Raw genomic sequence first — 18,044 nt, 5'->3', positions numbered from 1 at the left:
CTTGACGCGTGGAGGTTATCCAGCAGCTCCTCACAGTGAAAGGCTTTTTGCGAGAGGCTGCGACAGCAATGTCAGGATACCTCAGGAAGTCCTCAACGTCTGTCTATCAGACCAAGTGGGCCATCATCTGTGGTTGGTGTTGTTGGAGAGGCTGTTCTCTTTCGGAGCCTCTATCCCCTTGATTGCCGACTTCTTACGCTACCTCCGGAGAGAGAAGCTCCTTTCGGTCTCAGCGGCAAAAGGCTATCGCTCGGCCTTGAGCCAAGTCCTCAGACTGAAGGGAATTGATCTCTCTTCCTCGGAGGAACTCTCTATGTTCATACAAAGCTTTGAACAGGGTTGCACTCTGGTATTGGCAAAGCCTCCTCCCTGGGACATCGTTGCTGTCCTCAGGTCTTTGAAGAGAGCTCCATATGAACCATTATCCCTGGCATCTGATAGGGATCTTACCCAGAAAACGGTTTTTCTTCTTGCCCATGCTTCCTCCAAGCGAGTCAGCGAGCTTCATGGCCTAGCCTATACTATCGCTCGTACTGAGCGCTGGACCAAGGCCTGCTTCAGCTCCTTGAGTTTGTTGCGAAAACCCAGAATCCGGCTCAGGTCGATTCTCGGTTTTCTTCGTTCCAGGTTATGAACCTGAGCACAGTAACCAAAGACCCAGATGAGCTACTGCTCTGTTCTCTGAGAACACTGAGAACACTGAGGCACTATCTCCAATGGACCAACTCTACTCTACCCACCTTCTTACAACATCTCTTTGTAAGTACGGGCCCGTCAAAGAAGAGGGTTACGAGGCATACCATTTCACATTGGATTCGAGAGGTTATTTGCTGTACCCTCTCCCCTCCCTTTTCTCCACTTGCTGGTACCAGTCGAGTGAAGTCTCATGATGTGCGTGGAATGAGCACATCTCTTGCCTTCAAGAAGAACCTCTCAGTTACCCAGGTGATGGAAGCTACCACATGGTCTCGCCCTTCCACCTTCACCAGGTTCTACCTTAGAGACTGTACCCACAGCTACCTCAACACAACTGACCTTGGTCCTGTGGTAGCCGCTCAGCAAGTGGTTTAGCTGCCTCTGTACCCTCAGAGGTCGGAAGTATCGTATTGAGGATCGAGGTTCCGTATCAGGCTGGGGGTGAATGTGAGAGTGTGACTGTCCTATTTTCTTTTCACCTTTTCCCCTTACTTGGGGCCACAGCATCGAAACCCATTCTCCGGCACCGATTTCGATATTGGTAAGTATTCTATGTCCGACTAGTGGTTTTTCTGTAGACACACACAAGTCAGTCTCCACACTCCTTTCCGAGGGGGTGTGTGCTGCAACCCAACATAACCTATTATGATTATATAGCCTGGTTTTGGTTGCCAGAGAGAGTTCTACACTCACGCCTTTGATACCCAGGCCGTCAGCCATCAGGTCGCATTTATCATGACTCGCGGGGTGAAGGATCCATGACCCCAAGCTATAAGCCCGGGTCCTGGGATCCCGGGTTCCATTCTCAGCCAGCGAAACAGGACTTCCATCCCTACCTTAGGATGAGTCTCTTAAGTAAAGGACGGAAGGTTTCTATACGGTGTAGGAACAAATGACATTTTTGAAAGTAAAATGTATTTTTCCCTAACCATACAAACCTGGAGTCCTTTACTTGTATGGTCCCGCCAAACACCCACCCCCTTGATTCAGGGGTCATCATCAAAGTCCTGGCTGTAATCAAAGTGACAACTCAGTGAGCTGGTGGGGAGGTGGTGCTTCCCCACAGCCAGGCAGGTAACTACCGGCCCAGTAGTTACTACCTCGTTATATAAAAGAATGTATTAGCCGGTAGTTTCAGCTTAGCTGCAATCTATCCTAAGTAAAGGACTTCAGATTTGTATGGTTAGGGAAAAATACATTTTACTTTCAAAAATGTAATTTTCAGGTACTTATACCTGAAGGGACTGAAAGTTCAGGGCCATCCATAACCTTTGGTTTTATGGCAAGCCCCTCTCTCCCACAGATTAGAATGTCTTGTACCTTATCCTTATGGACTTTATTTCCCGAGACACTCAGATTTAGGAGATCATTTACCTCCTTTTAGTGAAAGCTAAAGACAACTTCTACCTCATTAGTCTTCAGGTACTACATACCCTTGACGACCATTCTACAGTCTTCCTACTTGAAGTGTAATCGATCTTGGCTCCACACTATTTTGAAGAAAGATAAAACAGTGTTAATTTTGCAGTACCTTGTGATCATTATTAGTAACTGACATGGTGGATGGGTTGTGGTTTTTTATTTTGCCGTAGGTTACAGTGTTTTCTGGTTGTTTTACTGTGGTACTGTGGTACTGCACTCAGGGCAAGGACACTTATTTGTATATTATATTACTTTAGCAGCCCTCTTAATACTCATGGGCTGCAAAGCTCCCACTGAAGTAGAGGCGAGCCATGGCTTTACCACCACACCACTACGGGGTGGGTTGAGCAGCAACCAAAGGAAGTGTTTCTAATGCAGGCTATCTTGACAAATAAGGAACATGAGCATTGTATTCAGTGATTGCAACTTTTCTTTTTCAAATTCATTACATGACTTAATGTTTTGGAGTAGAATATGTCCATGTATCCCACTGCCTGTCAGTGTGAGATTCAGATATGTAATCACTTGGTAAGTTGCTTTTATAAAAATTAAATTTTTATGATAAAGTTTTATATATACTTGCCAAGTAATTATGTACATGATTTGAGCCCTCCCTCCTCCCCTCTGATGGACATAAGACATAAAACAGACCAAGGTTATAGGCTGAACCATTCTTAGTATTCCCCTTAGCGGGCAGGTTGTTCACCTACATGGTATATTGAAGTGCTACCCATTAAATTTTGAATCTTTAGGTGCCATATGAGTGGAAACTATAGCTATGTAATTACTGTTAAGTATATATGAAACCTTATTATAAAAAGTCATAATAGGTTAGCAGTGCATTGCATTTTTGCTTGAAATTCTGAAGTTCCAACTGCACATCTTTTGGAAGGCTGTTCCATAGTCCAATGGTCCAAGGAATAAAGTACCTCTGGAACTGATAAGTTCAAAAGTGAGGCACATTAACTGCGCATATTGATGCTACTGTTATGTGAATCTAGTTATTCTTGATAGATAAAGGGAATCTTGGATCAGCTGTGAATGTGAAAGATAACTGTTTAAATACAGCTTATGAAAAAGTGACAAGTGAGACCATCTGTTGATGGACTGCTACTACTATAAATGCTACTACTATTAGGAAGCAGGAACCTACCACCATGAACTACTCTATCTAAAAGAGTTAAATCTCTGGCAGAAGCAGACATCCACACCAGAGAACAGTACAGTGGACCCCCGTATTCGCGTTCTCCGGATTCGCAGACTCTCACATTCACGGATTTCTCTTGGGAATGTTTCCCTGCATTATTTGAGGAAAATTCGCTGTATTTTTCTTGGAGAAATGTCCACATATTCCTGGTTTTGTTGATATATTTCATCATAAAATGCACTTTTTGTGATAAAACTTTAAAAAACCAAGTATGAACATTTTTAGTGGTTTTTCTTGAGTTTTAACTTAAAAAAAATAGGCTGTTTTTAGCGTTTTTTTAGGGGTTCTAAACATTCACGGATTCTAACTATTCATGGGGGGGTCTGGTACGCATCCCCCGCGAATACGGGGGGACCACTGTATTCCAGTAAAGGAATTACAAATGACATGAAACAGTGTGTATTAATTTTGTCACTGCTATGAATATATGAGGCCTTGCGAACAATGCTTAAATTTTGTGCGGCATTTGCTGAAACTTTCATTAGATGTACGTATCTCAAAAGTTAGATGCAAGTCTAAAGTTACTCCTAGAATAGTTAGAGCTTCAGACTCAATCAGCAAAGTTCCATCCAGCTGAAGAAGTAGATGCATTGGAAAATCTGTGGTCCCTTGGATATGTAATTCTAATTTCTTGTGTGTAGTGTATGTTAAGTAATGTAGAAAACTTTGTGTCACTAATAATGGAGTCTTAGTAAAATTTTAGAAATATATTAAGAAATAAATTACTGTACTGTATTTTAAAATTAGGTGTTTTATTACAGCCTCTAAGCATATTTAGTGTAAACAGAGAATTTAGAGAAAATTGTGTAATGCTGTAATAAAAAAAGAATTCCTCTTTAGAAAGGAAGAAGCATCAGGTGCATAATTTGTGGGGACAAAAATGAGTAGCACATGTCATAATCAGGAATCAAATGTGGTTCAGTAAAGATACGTAACTCCTTACAAACTACACTTAAATACTTATGTAAGATGGATTATGCACTTTACATGTAAATTCTTATGACAAAAATAATTCAGTTTCACTGATTACTATTTGGTTTGTCTTATGGATAGAAATTTATGAAACTTGTCTTTTACAGTGCTGATACAAATGCTGCATTGTATGAATTGGATGATAATGAAGCTATTAGCATAGTATTTCTTCTTTTGGATGTTGAATATCTTGCAAAACATGGCTTCAAGTATTGCCAGTACATCTGTAATGGAAGGTTGAAGGTAGGAAAACCTAACTAATATTGTATGATTTTATTAGAAAAGTCACTGCAACAATTGAACTTTTATGTTGTTCATGGAACTAAACATAGAATAAATATTTTGCATGCTAACCAAAATATTTTATTTTAGCGTTAAGCAAAAATTTAGACAATTATTCATCCTTTAGGACCTGAAAAGTAATTTTTAGATTAGTAATACATATTGGAGTACTGTAAAGAATCATTTTATTGATAGATAATATGTATGATCCATGTTCCAGCCTGGAACCTGTAAGCATCTTAGAAGTGATTGGCCCAGTCTGTAGGCTCAACCACTGAGTCATGCAACCTAACCTGATCTTTCATTCTTTAATGAATCTTTATTTCAGAGGTAGACATTTCCTTTATTGTTTTATAGTAGTGCATTTCTTGGGAAAGTAACTTGAAGGGCTAAATAGTTTTCAATGCTTGTCAGACCACTAGAATATCTGAACATTTTTGATGCAAGCTTTACATTATCTTATCACAAAGTAAGCTTTTTGAGGAATTAGTATAATTTAGTAAATCCATAATACTTTGTAATAAGTGGGACAGAAGATAATAAAGAAATGACAATATCATGACTGAAGTTAATGGTTTTTAAATTAAATGTTACAACAAACATATTCAAGGACTGATTCATTGATTTTCCACTACGATCATATTTGATTGAACTTATGAAATAGAATCTTAGATATGAGTTGGAAAGAGCTTAAGAGGACACCACTGGACAACTTACTTCATTGAAGATTAGTTGGAGTAGATATTAGGCTTTGTTCCAAGAAGGTAATTAAACATAGATTGCATACTTGAAGTGAATAGATGAGACAGATTTCTTGTGAGATTAGGGTCATGGATATGAACAGAGATGCTATGTGTCTGTCAGAAGAGCTGTTACCATTTGGAGGCCACCTTATTAGTATTTCTTATACCTCCAGGAAACTATGGATCTGCTGGTGACTGTTGTGAAGCATACTAAAGGGTCATTGTCATCTGTGATTGAAGCTCTGTATATTATAGGACGATATGACTTGTTGGAAGATCATTTAGGTCTACGCATCGATCAGAAATTTATCACAGTAAGTTTTTCAGTAAAACGTAACAGTGTTGTACTTTTTGTTGTTGTTTCTGTGGACCCCTGTCTATTTGCCCTTCTGGATTTGCAGCTTCACCTAACCACAGGTTTTTCTATGAAATGGATATCCACATTATTTGCGGAAAATTCGCCTATTCGCACAATTTTTCATAGAGAAATACAGTGGACCCCCTGTATTCACAGGGGATGCTTACCAGACCCCCGAGAATAGATGACATCCTCGAATGCATATGTAAAACCCCTCTTGAATAGTTTAATAGTTTTATCACAAAAAGTACTTGTTCTTACACAATATACAAACCCTTGGTCCTTTACATTAGGAATTACTTCATGGAGAAGCTGGAACAAGGCTGTTAAATTCCTGAACAAGGTGGTTAGGCAGTAACTACTGTCTGGTAAGCGGGAAGACCCGCCTGCCTGGATATAAATACCCCTCTTTGCTTTCAGCCATCTTCCTGTTTTGGGAATAACCAGTTTGGTATGAACTAGTCGTCTTTGGTGTCCTGTTATCACCTTAGAAGCCTCCCTTTAGAACAGCTTCATCTTTGCTCATTTCCTTAGAGAATAAAGTTGGTCTGTTTTCAGTCCTAATTCTTTTCTCTTGAATGAAGAAGAATTGGGTTGGTGCACAATTGACAGGAACCTTGTGACATGCATAAGTTACAGTATTATCACAAACAATCGTTTCTTTCCCTCTCATTCCGGTTAACATGCAGGTTCTCGAGTGTGTGTATTGCACTCAATAGTTCTATAAGCCGAACGCATTCCAACATTCCAGTATGGAATGCATTAACAGGCAACTCAATATACAGAGTCGAGCAAGGGGCAAAGTTCTGCCTTCTTGCTGACAATCTATTCGTCTTAGTATTGTTTCTCCTCTGACGAGGGTTAACTGTTAATTCGAATCTCTCTGCCCAGCCATCACAGACTTAGGTCTCTGGTTGGCTCCCATTCTCGTGTAAGGTTTATGTCTTGTACTACACATTTGACATGGTGAGAATTTTCTGTCTGAGATATGTCTCAGACTCATTATCATTGTTTACCCCACCACAGTATAACAGAAGTCTTTAAACATCTGCTCCTTCACACCTGACCCATTGGTTGCTGCGATTACTCAGAATTATTTTCTGCAGATATTTTGAGTTTTGTCTTTTTATATGCATTTTTTTAATTTGTAAGGTGTTCAGGTATTCTTTGTTCACCCCGAATTGAAAATGAATAATGGAAGACTGCCTGTTCCCCGCCCGACTAGCTCTGCTTCCAGGATAAATGGAGAGTTCTTCCCTGATCCAATCCACAAGAAGTGGTTCTTCAGGCAGTACAATCCATATGTTTTCATGACTAAAGACTCCCCACCTTCATTGCAAACACAGACTTCTCACCAAACAGCAATGAAATAGTGGAATAACTTTTTCAGTCCTCTAACATGCCAGGGGTTAGAGCCGTCTTCATTGGTTGGTGTTATTGACAGGACTTTTTCTATGATCAGAATCGTGAAAGTTCACTTCTCTCCAATTTAACTGTGAAGACATAGGTCCACATTCGCGTTATTCATTCACTAAAGTAGTATTGTGTTTCCTTAGTTGAGATACAACTACTGATGAGAAACTTTTTTGTCTTGCCATCCAGGGACCAGTCTCTAGAAGGCATTTGACTCATGTTTAGAGTGCACATACCTAGTGAGAATCATCGGACTGAATTTTGTATTCAAAGACCGCATCTCGTCTCTCCGGCATAGGTGAAGATGATGGATGATTTGCATAGTTCGTTCTAAACATCACCCTTCTAAAGGTTGGTGTTGTGTTGTGACTCTGTCCCGGATGTGCAAGCATTCAGCATCTATTGATGAGTTTGAATCCTTCATGATCTGTGTTTTCAACTTTGTATTGGTTGATCCAAATCAATCATTACTTTATCCTATTGGTGTGTTGCTGTACCTCGGAGGATCGACACCCTTCATTGAATGTTGATTCCTTCCTCCACTACTGACTCCCAATGCGGAAGTGACTGGCATCCCACCCTTCCCCCTCCCTGTACTTCTACTCCTTTTTCTTTGGGTTGAGGATAGGACTCGAACTTACCTTACTGGTTGGCCGTTTGATGCAGTAAGCTTGCACATCAAATTTCCTTTCTATTTTTCTTATCAGAATCATAGAAGCAATCCTGCTCCTTCCTCTAGGAATGGGAGGAAGGAGACTGACAATAATGCTAACTCTTCCCAGAACTTTGTGTTAATGCCTCTGATTCTACATATTTTTCCCAGCCCATTTTCAGATGACTTACGGTTCCTCACTCATTTCAAAAAGGCCCAGAAGTCAGTCTTGATTATGCAGCTCTTACACTCCGATCAAGTGTTCAGGGACAGGGCACTCCTTGCTCTTACGATCAGGAGGAATAGCCCATGTGTGCTGAACTCCAATAGATTCTAGTATCTCACTCCAATTCCTCCCACCAATCAGTGTGTCGTCTTCCTAATGTAAAGGACGGAGGGTTTGTGTATCATGTAGGAACAAATCACAATTTTTTAAAGTGAACTGTTTTTTCCTAACTATACAAACCTGAGGTCCTTTACATTACAATGCTCACCTCATGCCACAGATCAGTCTGACTGAAACCTAGGTCAAAAGGCAAAGTGGAGTGTTTACATCGGGGCAGGCTGTCCTACCAGGCGGTATTTACTGCGTAATCACCTTGTTCAAGAATAAAACAGCTGTGTTCCAGCTTTTCTATAAAGTAATTTCTAATATAAAGGGCCTCAGGTTTGCATAATTAGGAAAAATACAATTTACTTTAAAAAATTGTGGTTTTTAGTCATGAAATTGATGTGAAAATACAGTAATTAGTGAATATTTTTTGCTGAAAAATACTACAAATAGGTGAATTCTTGGCAAATAATGGGTAGATATGATTCATAGAGGAACCTTGTGAATAGGAGTCATTGAATCTTGAGAATGCAAATATGGGAGGTCCGCTGTACTATTTTCACCGATTATTATATTTTCATATTTTCATGACTAAAATGTGTCGAAAAAAAGAAAACTGTATTAAAATTCTCTGGTATAAGCATTTTTAGATAAAAGTAACTATTAAAATACTTGGGTATGAGCATTCTTAGAGGGTTTATTTTGGTGTTTGAACTATCAAAATGATATTGTTAAACTACAATAAAGTTTTGTACATACTTACCTGGCAGATATATACTTAGCTATAGTCTCCGACGTTCCCGACAGAATTTCAAATCTCGCGGCACACGCGACAGGTAGGTCAGGTGGTGTACCTTACCCGCCGCTGGGTGGCGGGTGTACGAACCAATCCCCCTTGCTTGTCAGATTTTTCTCTTCCACCTGTCTCCTGAGGGGAGGCTGGGTGGGCCATTAATCGTATATATCTGCCAGGTAAGTATGTACAAAACTTTATTGTAGTTTAACAATATCATTTTTGTACATGAACTTCCCTGACAGATACATACTTAGCTGATTGGCACCCTTGGTGGAGGGTAAGAGACAGCTAAATAATACAGGTAAGACGGGAAACAACTAATATTGTAGGATATAAAAACCTTGGTTCTCACCTTTTCAGGATGAAGACTTCATAGATACTGTCTCTGACTCTGCATTAGACCTGGAAAAGCTACAGCCCTAGGAGTGACCTGTTGCTGAAAGACTCTCGGATCTACCCACTGGGATATGTGATCCCCTATTGTGGTAGAATCCAAGTCGGATCCTGTTAAAGGGACCTTGTCCGCTTACATAACAGATCCTTACCACTACCTCTGCAAGGAGCCAAAACCCACCAGACCACCTAACATAACAGATCCTTACCACTACCTCTGCAAGGAGCCAAAACCCACCAGACCACCTAACCAAAATACAAAGGATTAATATTACAACAAAAAAATTTACACAGGATAAGTTTCAGCTCCCTGCCCCAGCACCGAATCCGCCGATACAAAAGGGCCCAAGGCGAAGCATTTATCATACGTGATTTATACATCACGTAGGTAGTGGTTTGCGAAAACCGATTGGCATCTCCAAAAAGTCGCCTCCATCAAGTTCCGCACAGACATATTTTTCCTGAATGCAAGCGAAGTTGCAATGGCTCTCACCTCGTGAGCTTTCACTTTCAGTAGTCTAAAATGCTCTTCCTTACAGGCAACATGTGCCTCTGTAATAAGGCTTCTCAGGAAGAAGGAAAGAGCATTCTTTGACATGGGCCGAGTGGGGTCCTTTACGGAGCACCAAAGCACATCTTGATTAGCCTTAAGTTGTTCCTTCCTCTTAAGGAAATACTTCATAATTCTCATAGGGCAAAGAGTTCTTTCAGGCTCTTCCCCTACCATAAAAGATAAACTACGAACTTCAAAGCTCCTGGGCCAAGGACGTGATGGGTTTTCATTCTTTGCAAGAAAACCTGGAAGAAACGAACACACCATAGAATCTTCCTTAAACCCGACATTGCCCTCAATAGCTTGGAGCTCACTCACCTTCTTAGCTGTAGCTAGGGTCAAAAGGAAGAGAGCCTTCTTCGTCAGGTCCTTGAAAGAGGCTAAGCCAGGAGGTTCGAATCTAGACGATCCAAGGAATTGTAGAACTATGTCTAGATTCCAGTTCGGTACAACATGAGGACACTTAATGGTTTCAAATGATCTAATAAGATCATGCAGGTCCTTATCATCTGATATATTTAAGCCTTTATGCCGAAATACCGCCGCCAACATACTGCGGTATCCCTTAATAGTTGACACAACAAGATGACACTCTTCTTTGAGGAAAATAAGGAAATCCGCAATTTGGGTCACAGAGGTACTGGAAGAGGAAATGTTCTTCCTCTTGCACCAACGTCTGAAGACATCCCACTTTGACTGGTATACACGCAAGGTGGAAGGTCTCCTCGCTCTTGCGATAGCTTTAGCAGCTGTTGCTGAAAAGCCTTTCGCTCTGACCAGACTTTGGACAGTCTGAAGCCAGTCAGACTGAGAGCGAGGAGATTTTTGTGGTACCTGTCGAAGTGGGGTTGTCTGAGTAGATCGCTTCTTAGCGGGAGCGATCTTGGAAGGTCCACTAACCATTCCAGTACCTCTGTGAACCATTCTTGAGCCGGGCAAAAGGGAGCGATTAAGATCATTCTTGTTGAATCGGACTCTACGAACTTCTTGATGGTTAGCCCCAGGATCTTGAAGGGGGGAAACGCGTAGACGTCGAGTCCGCTCTGTAGGTACATGAAAAAGACGCATTTCACATGTACCAGTATTATTATGTTGTTATTATGTTCAAACATTATTTCACATGTTGCGCGCCATTAGAGTATCCCATGTTAAGTCCAGTAATATGATATGGCAACATTTAAGTATTGGCAACATTGTAATTATTGCTCTCGTGAGGCAGTCTCGTCTCATCTGTCTGTTTGTTTAGCTGGCTGCTCTTTGTCCCCTGGATCTTGTATATATTTCTACAATAGACATTTGGAACCTACATTCAAGTTGTGTCCTTGCCCCTCCACTTAAGGTTAAGGAGTTTACCAACACATACATGGCGCAGTGAACTTTGGAAGTGTCGTATTGTTTGAAGTTTATCAAGACTTGGACATCGGGAACCGGACGGTCATCGCCATACTGGATGAACGTTCAGTTCAAAAGTGCTTTCGTGTCCCAGTCGATTTATCCTATGTCGTGTGCAGTGTAGTGCCTCAAGTACTCAGTGAAGTGTTGTGCAGTGCATTGTGCTTTTATAGTGCCTTTTTTGTGTGCTCAGTGATTTGTTATGTTATTTTATTGAGTACCCATTTATTCTGTTGTGGCTTTGCCGGAGCACCGACTGTCACACCCACACTCATGCCATGTCACGGGATGACTGAGTCGACTTAGCAACGTCGCCTTGGATGTGAGCTGCCGTAGGCAGACACTATCGCTCATTAGTCCCCTCGTTGGCTGACGTATTTCTCGCACATACGCACACACTCACGCTTCAACGAATTTTATTTATTATTCTTGTATCAGACGTTTTGGAATAATTTTAATAATTTTGTTGAAACTTTATTCTTGCGCACTGCACATGGACAATAATGACGGACTCGAAAGGTACGCCTGCAGACCAATTAGAAGAGCCCACAGAACAGTGGCAATCCAGTAATGTGGGCGCCCACACTCTGAGTGTTGGGGGAGTGTTGGAGCATCCAGTCTCTCCCTCCCCACCACTCTTAAGCCCCCGCTACCAGCCCCCATCTACCTCTCAAGCTACTGGGACAGATTTCCTCGTTTTGATTAAGTTTTTAGAGGAATCTCGCTTGTATGAGGATGAGAGAAGAAGAAGGGAAGATGAAACAAGAAGACAAGACAGACAACGTGAAGAAGAAAGAAGAAGGGAACAAGAAGCAATTCGCCTTAGAGAAGATGATCTTAGAAGAGAAGAGGAGAATGCAAGGTTTACTGCCCTCATTCAAACACTTGCACCAATCATCCATTCTCGTTCATGGTACCCTTACAACCTGGCACAGAGGTGGTTTTCGAAACTCCAGTCAACCCTCCCTTCCACCACCACAGAAAGCAACCGCGCAAACGCCACCCCCACTGAAGGCAGATGCAACATTCCAAATGTTCAGGGAATGGAGACGTCGGTGGGATGACTATGCTGTCATGGTGGATCTTTATAAGCTTCCACGGGAAAAACAAATGATCCAGATGAGGATTGTGTTTAACCCTGGAAACGCAGCGTGTTTTAGAACACACACTTCAAATATCTCCCTCTACAGATAAGCCTGTAGATGAAGTCCTGGAGACGCCTTTACAGTCCAAACATATAAAGGGTTTAAGGAATGAAGTACTTCGCCGAAGAGAGTTACTTAGCTGCAAGCAATCGGAAGGGGAATCTTTCGCTGATTTCTATGTGAAACTTCGACGCCTTGCGGAAGAAGTTGATTTATGCCCAGGTACCGCCGTCGCATGTGAAGAGACCAGCTGAAAATGATTATCTTGATGGGGCATTCGAGACGTGGACTTGGTTCAGAAGTTGATCGCCTTGGATGCCAATTCTTCTTTGCAAGATTTCATCACCACCTGTCGGTCGTATGAGGCGGCTAAAACTGCAACTTCTGCCATACGTGCCCCAACTAATCAGCTGTGTGCTGTTTCGGCCTACAAGAGAAGCAAGAAGTCAAGCGGAAAGCATCCACCTTCGCCGAAACCCTCGAACCCAGCAACTTGGTGCCAGTACTGTGCTCGTCAGCATGATCAAGACAAATGCCCTGCGGCCAACAGTACTTGTAAAAGCTGCGACCGCGTTGGCCATTGGTCCAGGACCATGAAGTGTCCTGCCAGCAAGGTCCAGTGCCGTCTGTGTCACCGCATTGGGCACTTCGATAAGTGTTGTAGGGAGAATAAGAAGAATCTTCGTCAGGACAGATCTTCAAGCAACAGTGGTGCCTCTTCAGTCAACAAATCGCAAGATTCAAGGACCAGCTGTCGTCGCCTAGGATTGCCTCGCACCATTTCCAAGACGCCCAAACCTATCTGTCCTCTTGTCGTTTTTGGCGATGTTAAGTCTCGCATTAAAATGTTACCAGACACAGGTGCCGATGTCACTGTAATTGGAAAGCAGCACCTTGACACATTGGGTATCTCCAGGAGCTGTTTGGCAGGACGCCTCCGCAAAGTGCGACGTTCACCGCGGATGGATCTCCAATGTCACCTGCTCTGGGTATATTACAAGTTACCCTTACACTAGGCAAGCGATCCTGTCTCGCCAGGATTCAAGTGCATGAAAATGTGGAATTTCCACTTTTATCCTATGGTCATTGTGAGGAACTGGCCATAATATCTCCTGATTTCCCTAAACCTATTTTAGAGGTCAAACACGTTAATAGAGTCAAGGAGCTACCCATCTCAGCGACCACATCACCTTCAGCAGCAAAGGAATACTTTCTTCAAGAGTTTCAAGATGTGTTAGTCTCGAAAGAAGAGTTGAAGAACAGCTCCTCTCAAGCCTATGGGCTGGTCCTCCCATGAGAATCCACCTTAAGGATGGTGCAGTGCCTTTTGCCATCCACACCCCAAGACAGATTCCATTCGCTTTTAAGGACCAAGTTAAAAGGAAGAGCTTGACTCCATGGTGGCCCAAGGGATAATCAAACCTGCTGGTGATGACCCGTCAGTTTGGTGCCACCCTCTCGTCGTCGTTCCCAAGAATGGGACAGGAGTACGAATTACCGTCGATCTGACCAAGTTGAATAGCCAGGTTTCTCGTCCAGCCCATCCTTCACCCACACCCTACGCCGCTATTCGCAGTGTAGGCCCGAAGGCTCGTTATTTCACCACAGCTGATGCTCTCTATGGTTACTGGCAGATGGAACTGGCAGAAGAAGATCAGCATTTAACCACCTTTATTACGCCATATGGTCGGTTCATACATTGCAGAGGACCGATGGGCTTCGCAGCTACTGGAGACGCCTTCTGCCTGCGAGGTGATATGGCCCTTCAAGGTGTCCAAAACTGCGTTAAGGTCATAGACGACCTTCTCCTCCACGACGAAGACTACGCTACACACCTTCATCGTATCCACGAAGTACTCACCCGGTGCCGCAAGTTTGGGATCACACCCAACAAGGATAAATTTGTGGTCGCTGCACCCTCCGTGAATTTCTGTGGGTACAATCTCTCAGGAGACGGGGCATTTCTCAGCTGATAAGCAAGAAAAGTCAGTGCCATCAAGGATTTCCCAACCCCTGCTAACCTGACAGACCTCAGATCGTTTATGGGATTGGTCAACCAGTTAGCGGAGTTCACACCTGACATCTCCATTGCAGCCCAACCTTTACGTCCCCTGATGAGTCCCAAGAGAACATTTGTTTGGACCCCGACCATGATGAAGCATTTCAAGTGTCAAGTTAGCTCTCACCAGTCCACCAGTTCTCGCCCTCTTTGACCCAGACCTACCTGTTGTTCTTCAGACGGACGCTTCACGCCTCCACGGCATTGGATATGCCCTCCTGCAGGACCATGGTAATGGACACCTGCGTCTAGTTCAGTGTGGTTCTCGGTTTCTCGCTGACGCAGAGACACGATATGCCACCATCGAGCTTGAGATGCTAGCCGTTGTCTGGGCAATGTCGAAATGTAGGCTATATTTAGCAGGCCTACAGAATTTTACTCTGATGACGGATCACCTCACCGGCCCCTCATACCTATTCTGAACAGTTATACGCTGGATGCCATCGAGAACTCTCGTCTCCAGCGCCTCAAGGAGAAAATCTCGCCCTACATCTTTACAGCTGTGTGGCGTGCGGGTAAGTTGCTGTGCATCCCAGATGCATTGTCTCGCGCCCCAGTCAGCCACCCCACACAGGAGGACGAGATCTCAGGTGCTTCTTCCGCTGCTCATCTTCGAACTGTCATGGCTGTGAACGCCGTTACGCTTTCGGACGAGTCTCCAGCTCAGGATCCCGACAGAATACTTCAGGATCTTCGTGATGCAGCGAAAGCAGATCCTGCGTATACTCATCTACTCGATTGTGTCACATCAGGATTTCCTCGCAACAGATATGACCTTCACAATTACCGTTACTTCCTTATTGGAAACTACGTGAAGAATCTCTACGCGGATGGTGACCTTGTCCTGTATGGAGCAAGGGTTGTAGTTCCTGCCGCTCTCCGTCGTCGCACCTTGTCCCACTTGCATGACAGCCACAGAGGTGTGGAAGCAACCAAGCGCAGAGCAAGGCAGTCAGTTTTCTGGCCTGGCATTGACTCTGATATTGCCAACACAGTCAGAGCTTGTGAGGCATGTCAGACATTGCAGCCATCTCAGCCGCAGGAACCTCTAATGAATGACGACAACCCGACAAGACCCTTCGAGTCCGTCTCAGCCGACTTCTTTGTTGTTGCAGGGAAGTCTTTCCTCGTCGTCGTCGATCGCCTGTCAGGATGGCCTGTTGTCGCACCCTGCCAAGGCGATACTACCGCTTCCAATACTATCAGGATCTTCTGCCGCTATTTCAGTGAAGTTGGTGTCCCCCTTCGCCTAAGGACAGATGGAGGCCCCCAATTCACCAGCGCAGAGTTCAAGGATTTTTATGAAGCGATGGGGTGGGGGAAGTTCGACACATGGTAACCTCACCCCACTACCCACAATCGAATGGTCATGCTGAAGCCGCTGTGAAGTCGATCAAGCACCTCATCCTCAAAAACAGCCCCATCTGGCAACATGATTGTGAAGCATTTGACCGAGGCTTATTGGAGCTCAGAAATACTCCTAACTTTACTGGACGCTCTCCTGCCCAGATCCTGTATGGCTGTCCTCTCAGGTCATGTATCCCTGCCCACCCTCAAGCATTCTCCAAGGAGTGGCAGGTCAAGACCGAAGATTGTGACCGCCATGCTGCCGCTCGTTACAAGCAGGTAAAGACCAAGTACGACAAGCATGCCCACCCCTTACCCACGTTGAGCGTCGGACAGCAAGTTCGGATTCAAGACCTGACCTCTTATCGTTGGGACAAAGTTGGCACTGTCATGGGTCATGGAAGGTCAAGAGACTATCAAATTCGTCTCCCTAGTGGTCGTGTGTGGTGGCGTAATCGTCGTTTTCTTCGCCTGGTGCCACCCACTAATAGTGACCCCTTTCTCCCTGTCCCTGTGGCCCCTAGCCAGGACCTAGAAAGAGAGTCCTTAGTCAGTATTCCTCCAGTAAACCCACGTCGTTCCCAAAGACTCATGGAAAAGGAGTCCGCTCGAGAATGTACTACGAGCGTGAGGGGGAGGGAGGTGTAGGTACATGAAAAAGACGCATTTCACATGTACCAGTATTATTATGTTGTTATTATGTTCAAACATTATTTCACATGTTGCGCGCCATTAGAGTATCCCATGTTAAGTCCAGTAATATGATATGGCAACATTTAAGTATTGGCAACATTGTAATTATTGCTCTCGTGAGGCAGTCTCGTCTCATCTGTCTGTTTGTTTAGCTGGCTGCTCTTTGTCCCCTGGATCTTGTATATATTTCTACAATAGACATTTGGAACCTACATTCAAGTTGTGTCCTTGCCCCTCCACTTAAGGTTAAGGAGTTTACCAACACATACACGCTCCAGTCTAGAAGAAGAGCATCTATTGCTAATGCCTCTGGATCCGATATCGGAGAGCAGTAAGGATCCAGTCTCTTGTTCTTCGACGTGGCAAAGAGGTCTATGTGTGGCCTGCCCCATAACTTCCACAGGCTCTGGCATACATCCAAATGAAGGGTCCACTCTGTGGGAAGGACCTGATCTTTCCTGCTGAGGAGATCTGCTCTTACATTCCTTTCTCCCTGCATGAACCTGGTGAGAAGCTTGATTCCCCTTTCTTCTGCCCACAGAAGAAGGTCTCTTGCTGTCTCGTACAGGGAGAAGGAATGCGTCCCCCCCTGTTTCCTGATATATGCCAGAGCTGTAGTGTTGTCCGCGTTGACCTGCACTACCGATCTTCTGACTTTGGGCTCGAAAGCCTACAGAGCCAACCACACAGCCATCAACTCCTTTCTGTTGATGTGCCAGGCTACCTGGTCCCCCACCCAGGTACCTGACACTTCGCTGGTTCCCAGAGTCGCCCCCCACCCCGTGTCCGACACGTCAGAGAACAACACCAGGTTGGGGGCGGTCCCTGGGATTGAACAGAGACAGTCCCTTGTCGCAAAGAGGTTGGGATCTGTCCACCAAAATAGATGTTTCTTGACGTCCTGGGATAACGACAGGGGGGAAGAACGTCCAAATCCTGAGAACGACGACTCCAATTCCGATGAAGAGGAAGGAAATTGGGAGCGGTCTCAGGTGCAACCTTCTTAGGGAAACGAATTGCTCCAGCGAGGAGAGCGTCCCCAGCAGACTCATCCACTCCCTCACTGTGCATACTTCTTTCCCTAAGAAGGTTGTTACTCTCTCGAATCCTCGGGCTATCCTGAGAGGGAAAAGCCCGAAAACTCAAGAGAGTTCATCTGTATCCCGAGATACACACACTCTTGCTCGGGAATTAGTGACGACTTCTTGAAATTGACGAGAAGTCCCAACGCCTTCGTCAATTCTAGTGTTACTTGTAAGTCCTTCAAACAACGATCTTCTGAATTGGCCCTTATCAGCCAATAGTCGAGGTACATGGATATCCTCACCCCTTTCACATGAAGCCATTGAGCTACATTTCTCAAGATCCCCGTGAACACTTGAGGGGCCGTTGAGAGGCCGAAACACAGAGCCCTGAACTGAAAAATTTTCCCCCCCATCATGAATCTGAGAAACTTCCTCGAGGAAGGATGGATCGGTACGTGGAAGTAAGCGTCCTGTAAATCCAAGGAAACCATCCAGTCCCCTGGACGAAGTGCTGCCAGCACTGATGAAGGTGTTTCCATCGTGAACTTCTTCTTTTCTACGAAGA

The 18,044-nt window shown here is 44.0% G+C and overlaps 1 protein-coding gene and 1 pseudogene across 1 annotated transcript in view; both read left to right on the top strand.

Moving 5' to 3' along the window:
• The window catches only part of LOC135224257 (uncharacterized), a 218,359-nt pseudogene that overhangs the window by 44,152 nt on the left and 156,163 nt on the right, over positions 1 to 18,044 (top strand).
• LOC135224011 (uncharacterized) overlaps positions 4,206 to 18,044 on the top strand; it is a 248,225-nt gene continuing 234,386 nt past the window's right edge. Inside the window, exons 1-3 of the mRNA XM_064262935.1 lie at positions 4,206 to 4,246; positions 4,405 to 4,540; positions 5,496 to 5,636. Of these exons, the coding sequence (XP_064119005.1) occupies positions 4,206 to 4,246; positions 4,405 to 4,540; positions 5,496 to 5,636 (318 nt within the window). The remainder of the gene's footprint in view (positions 4,247 to 4,404; positions 4,541 to 5,495; positions 5,637 to 18,044) is intronic.

This window comes from Macrobrachium nipponense, chromosome 10 (assembly GCF_015104395.2).
Source record: "Macrobrachium nipponense isolate FS-2020 chromosome 10, ASM1510439v2, whole genome shotgun sequence".
NCBI lineage: Eukaryota > Metazoa > Arthropoda > Malacostraca > Decapoda > Palaemonidae > Macrobrachium > Macrobrachium nipponense.
Note: the sequence above shows the minus strand (reverse complement) of the source record. Positions and strands in the feature narration are given on the sequence as shown.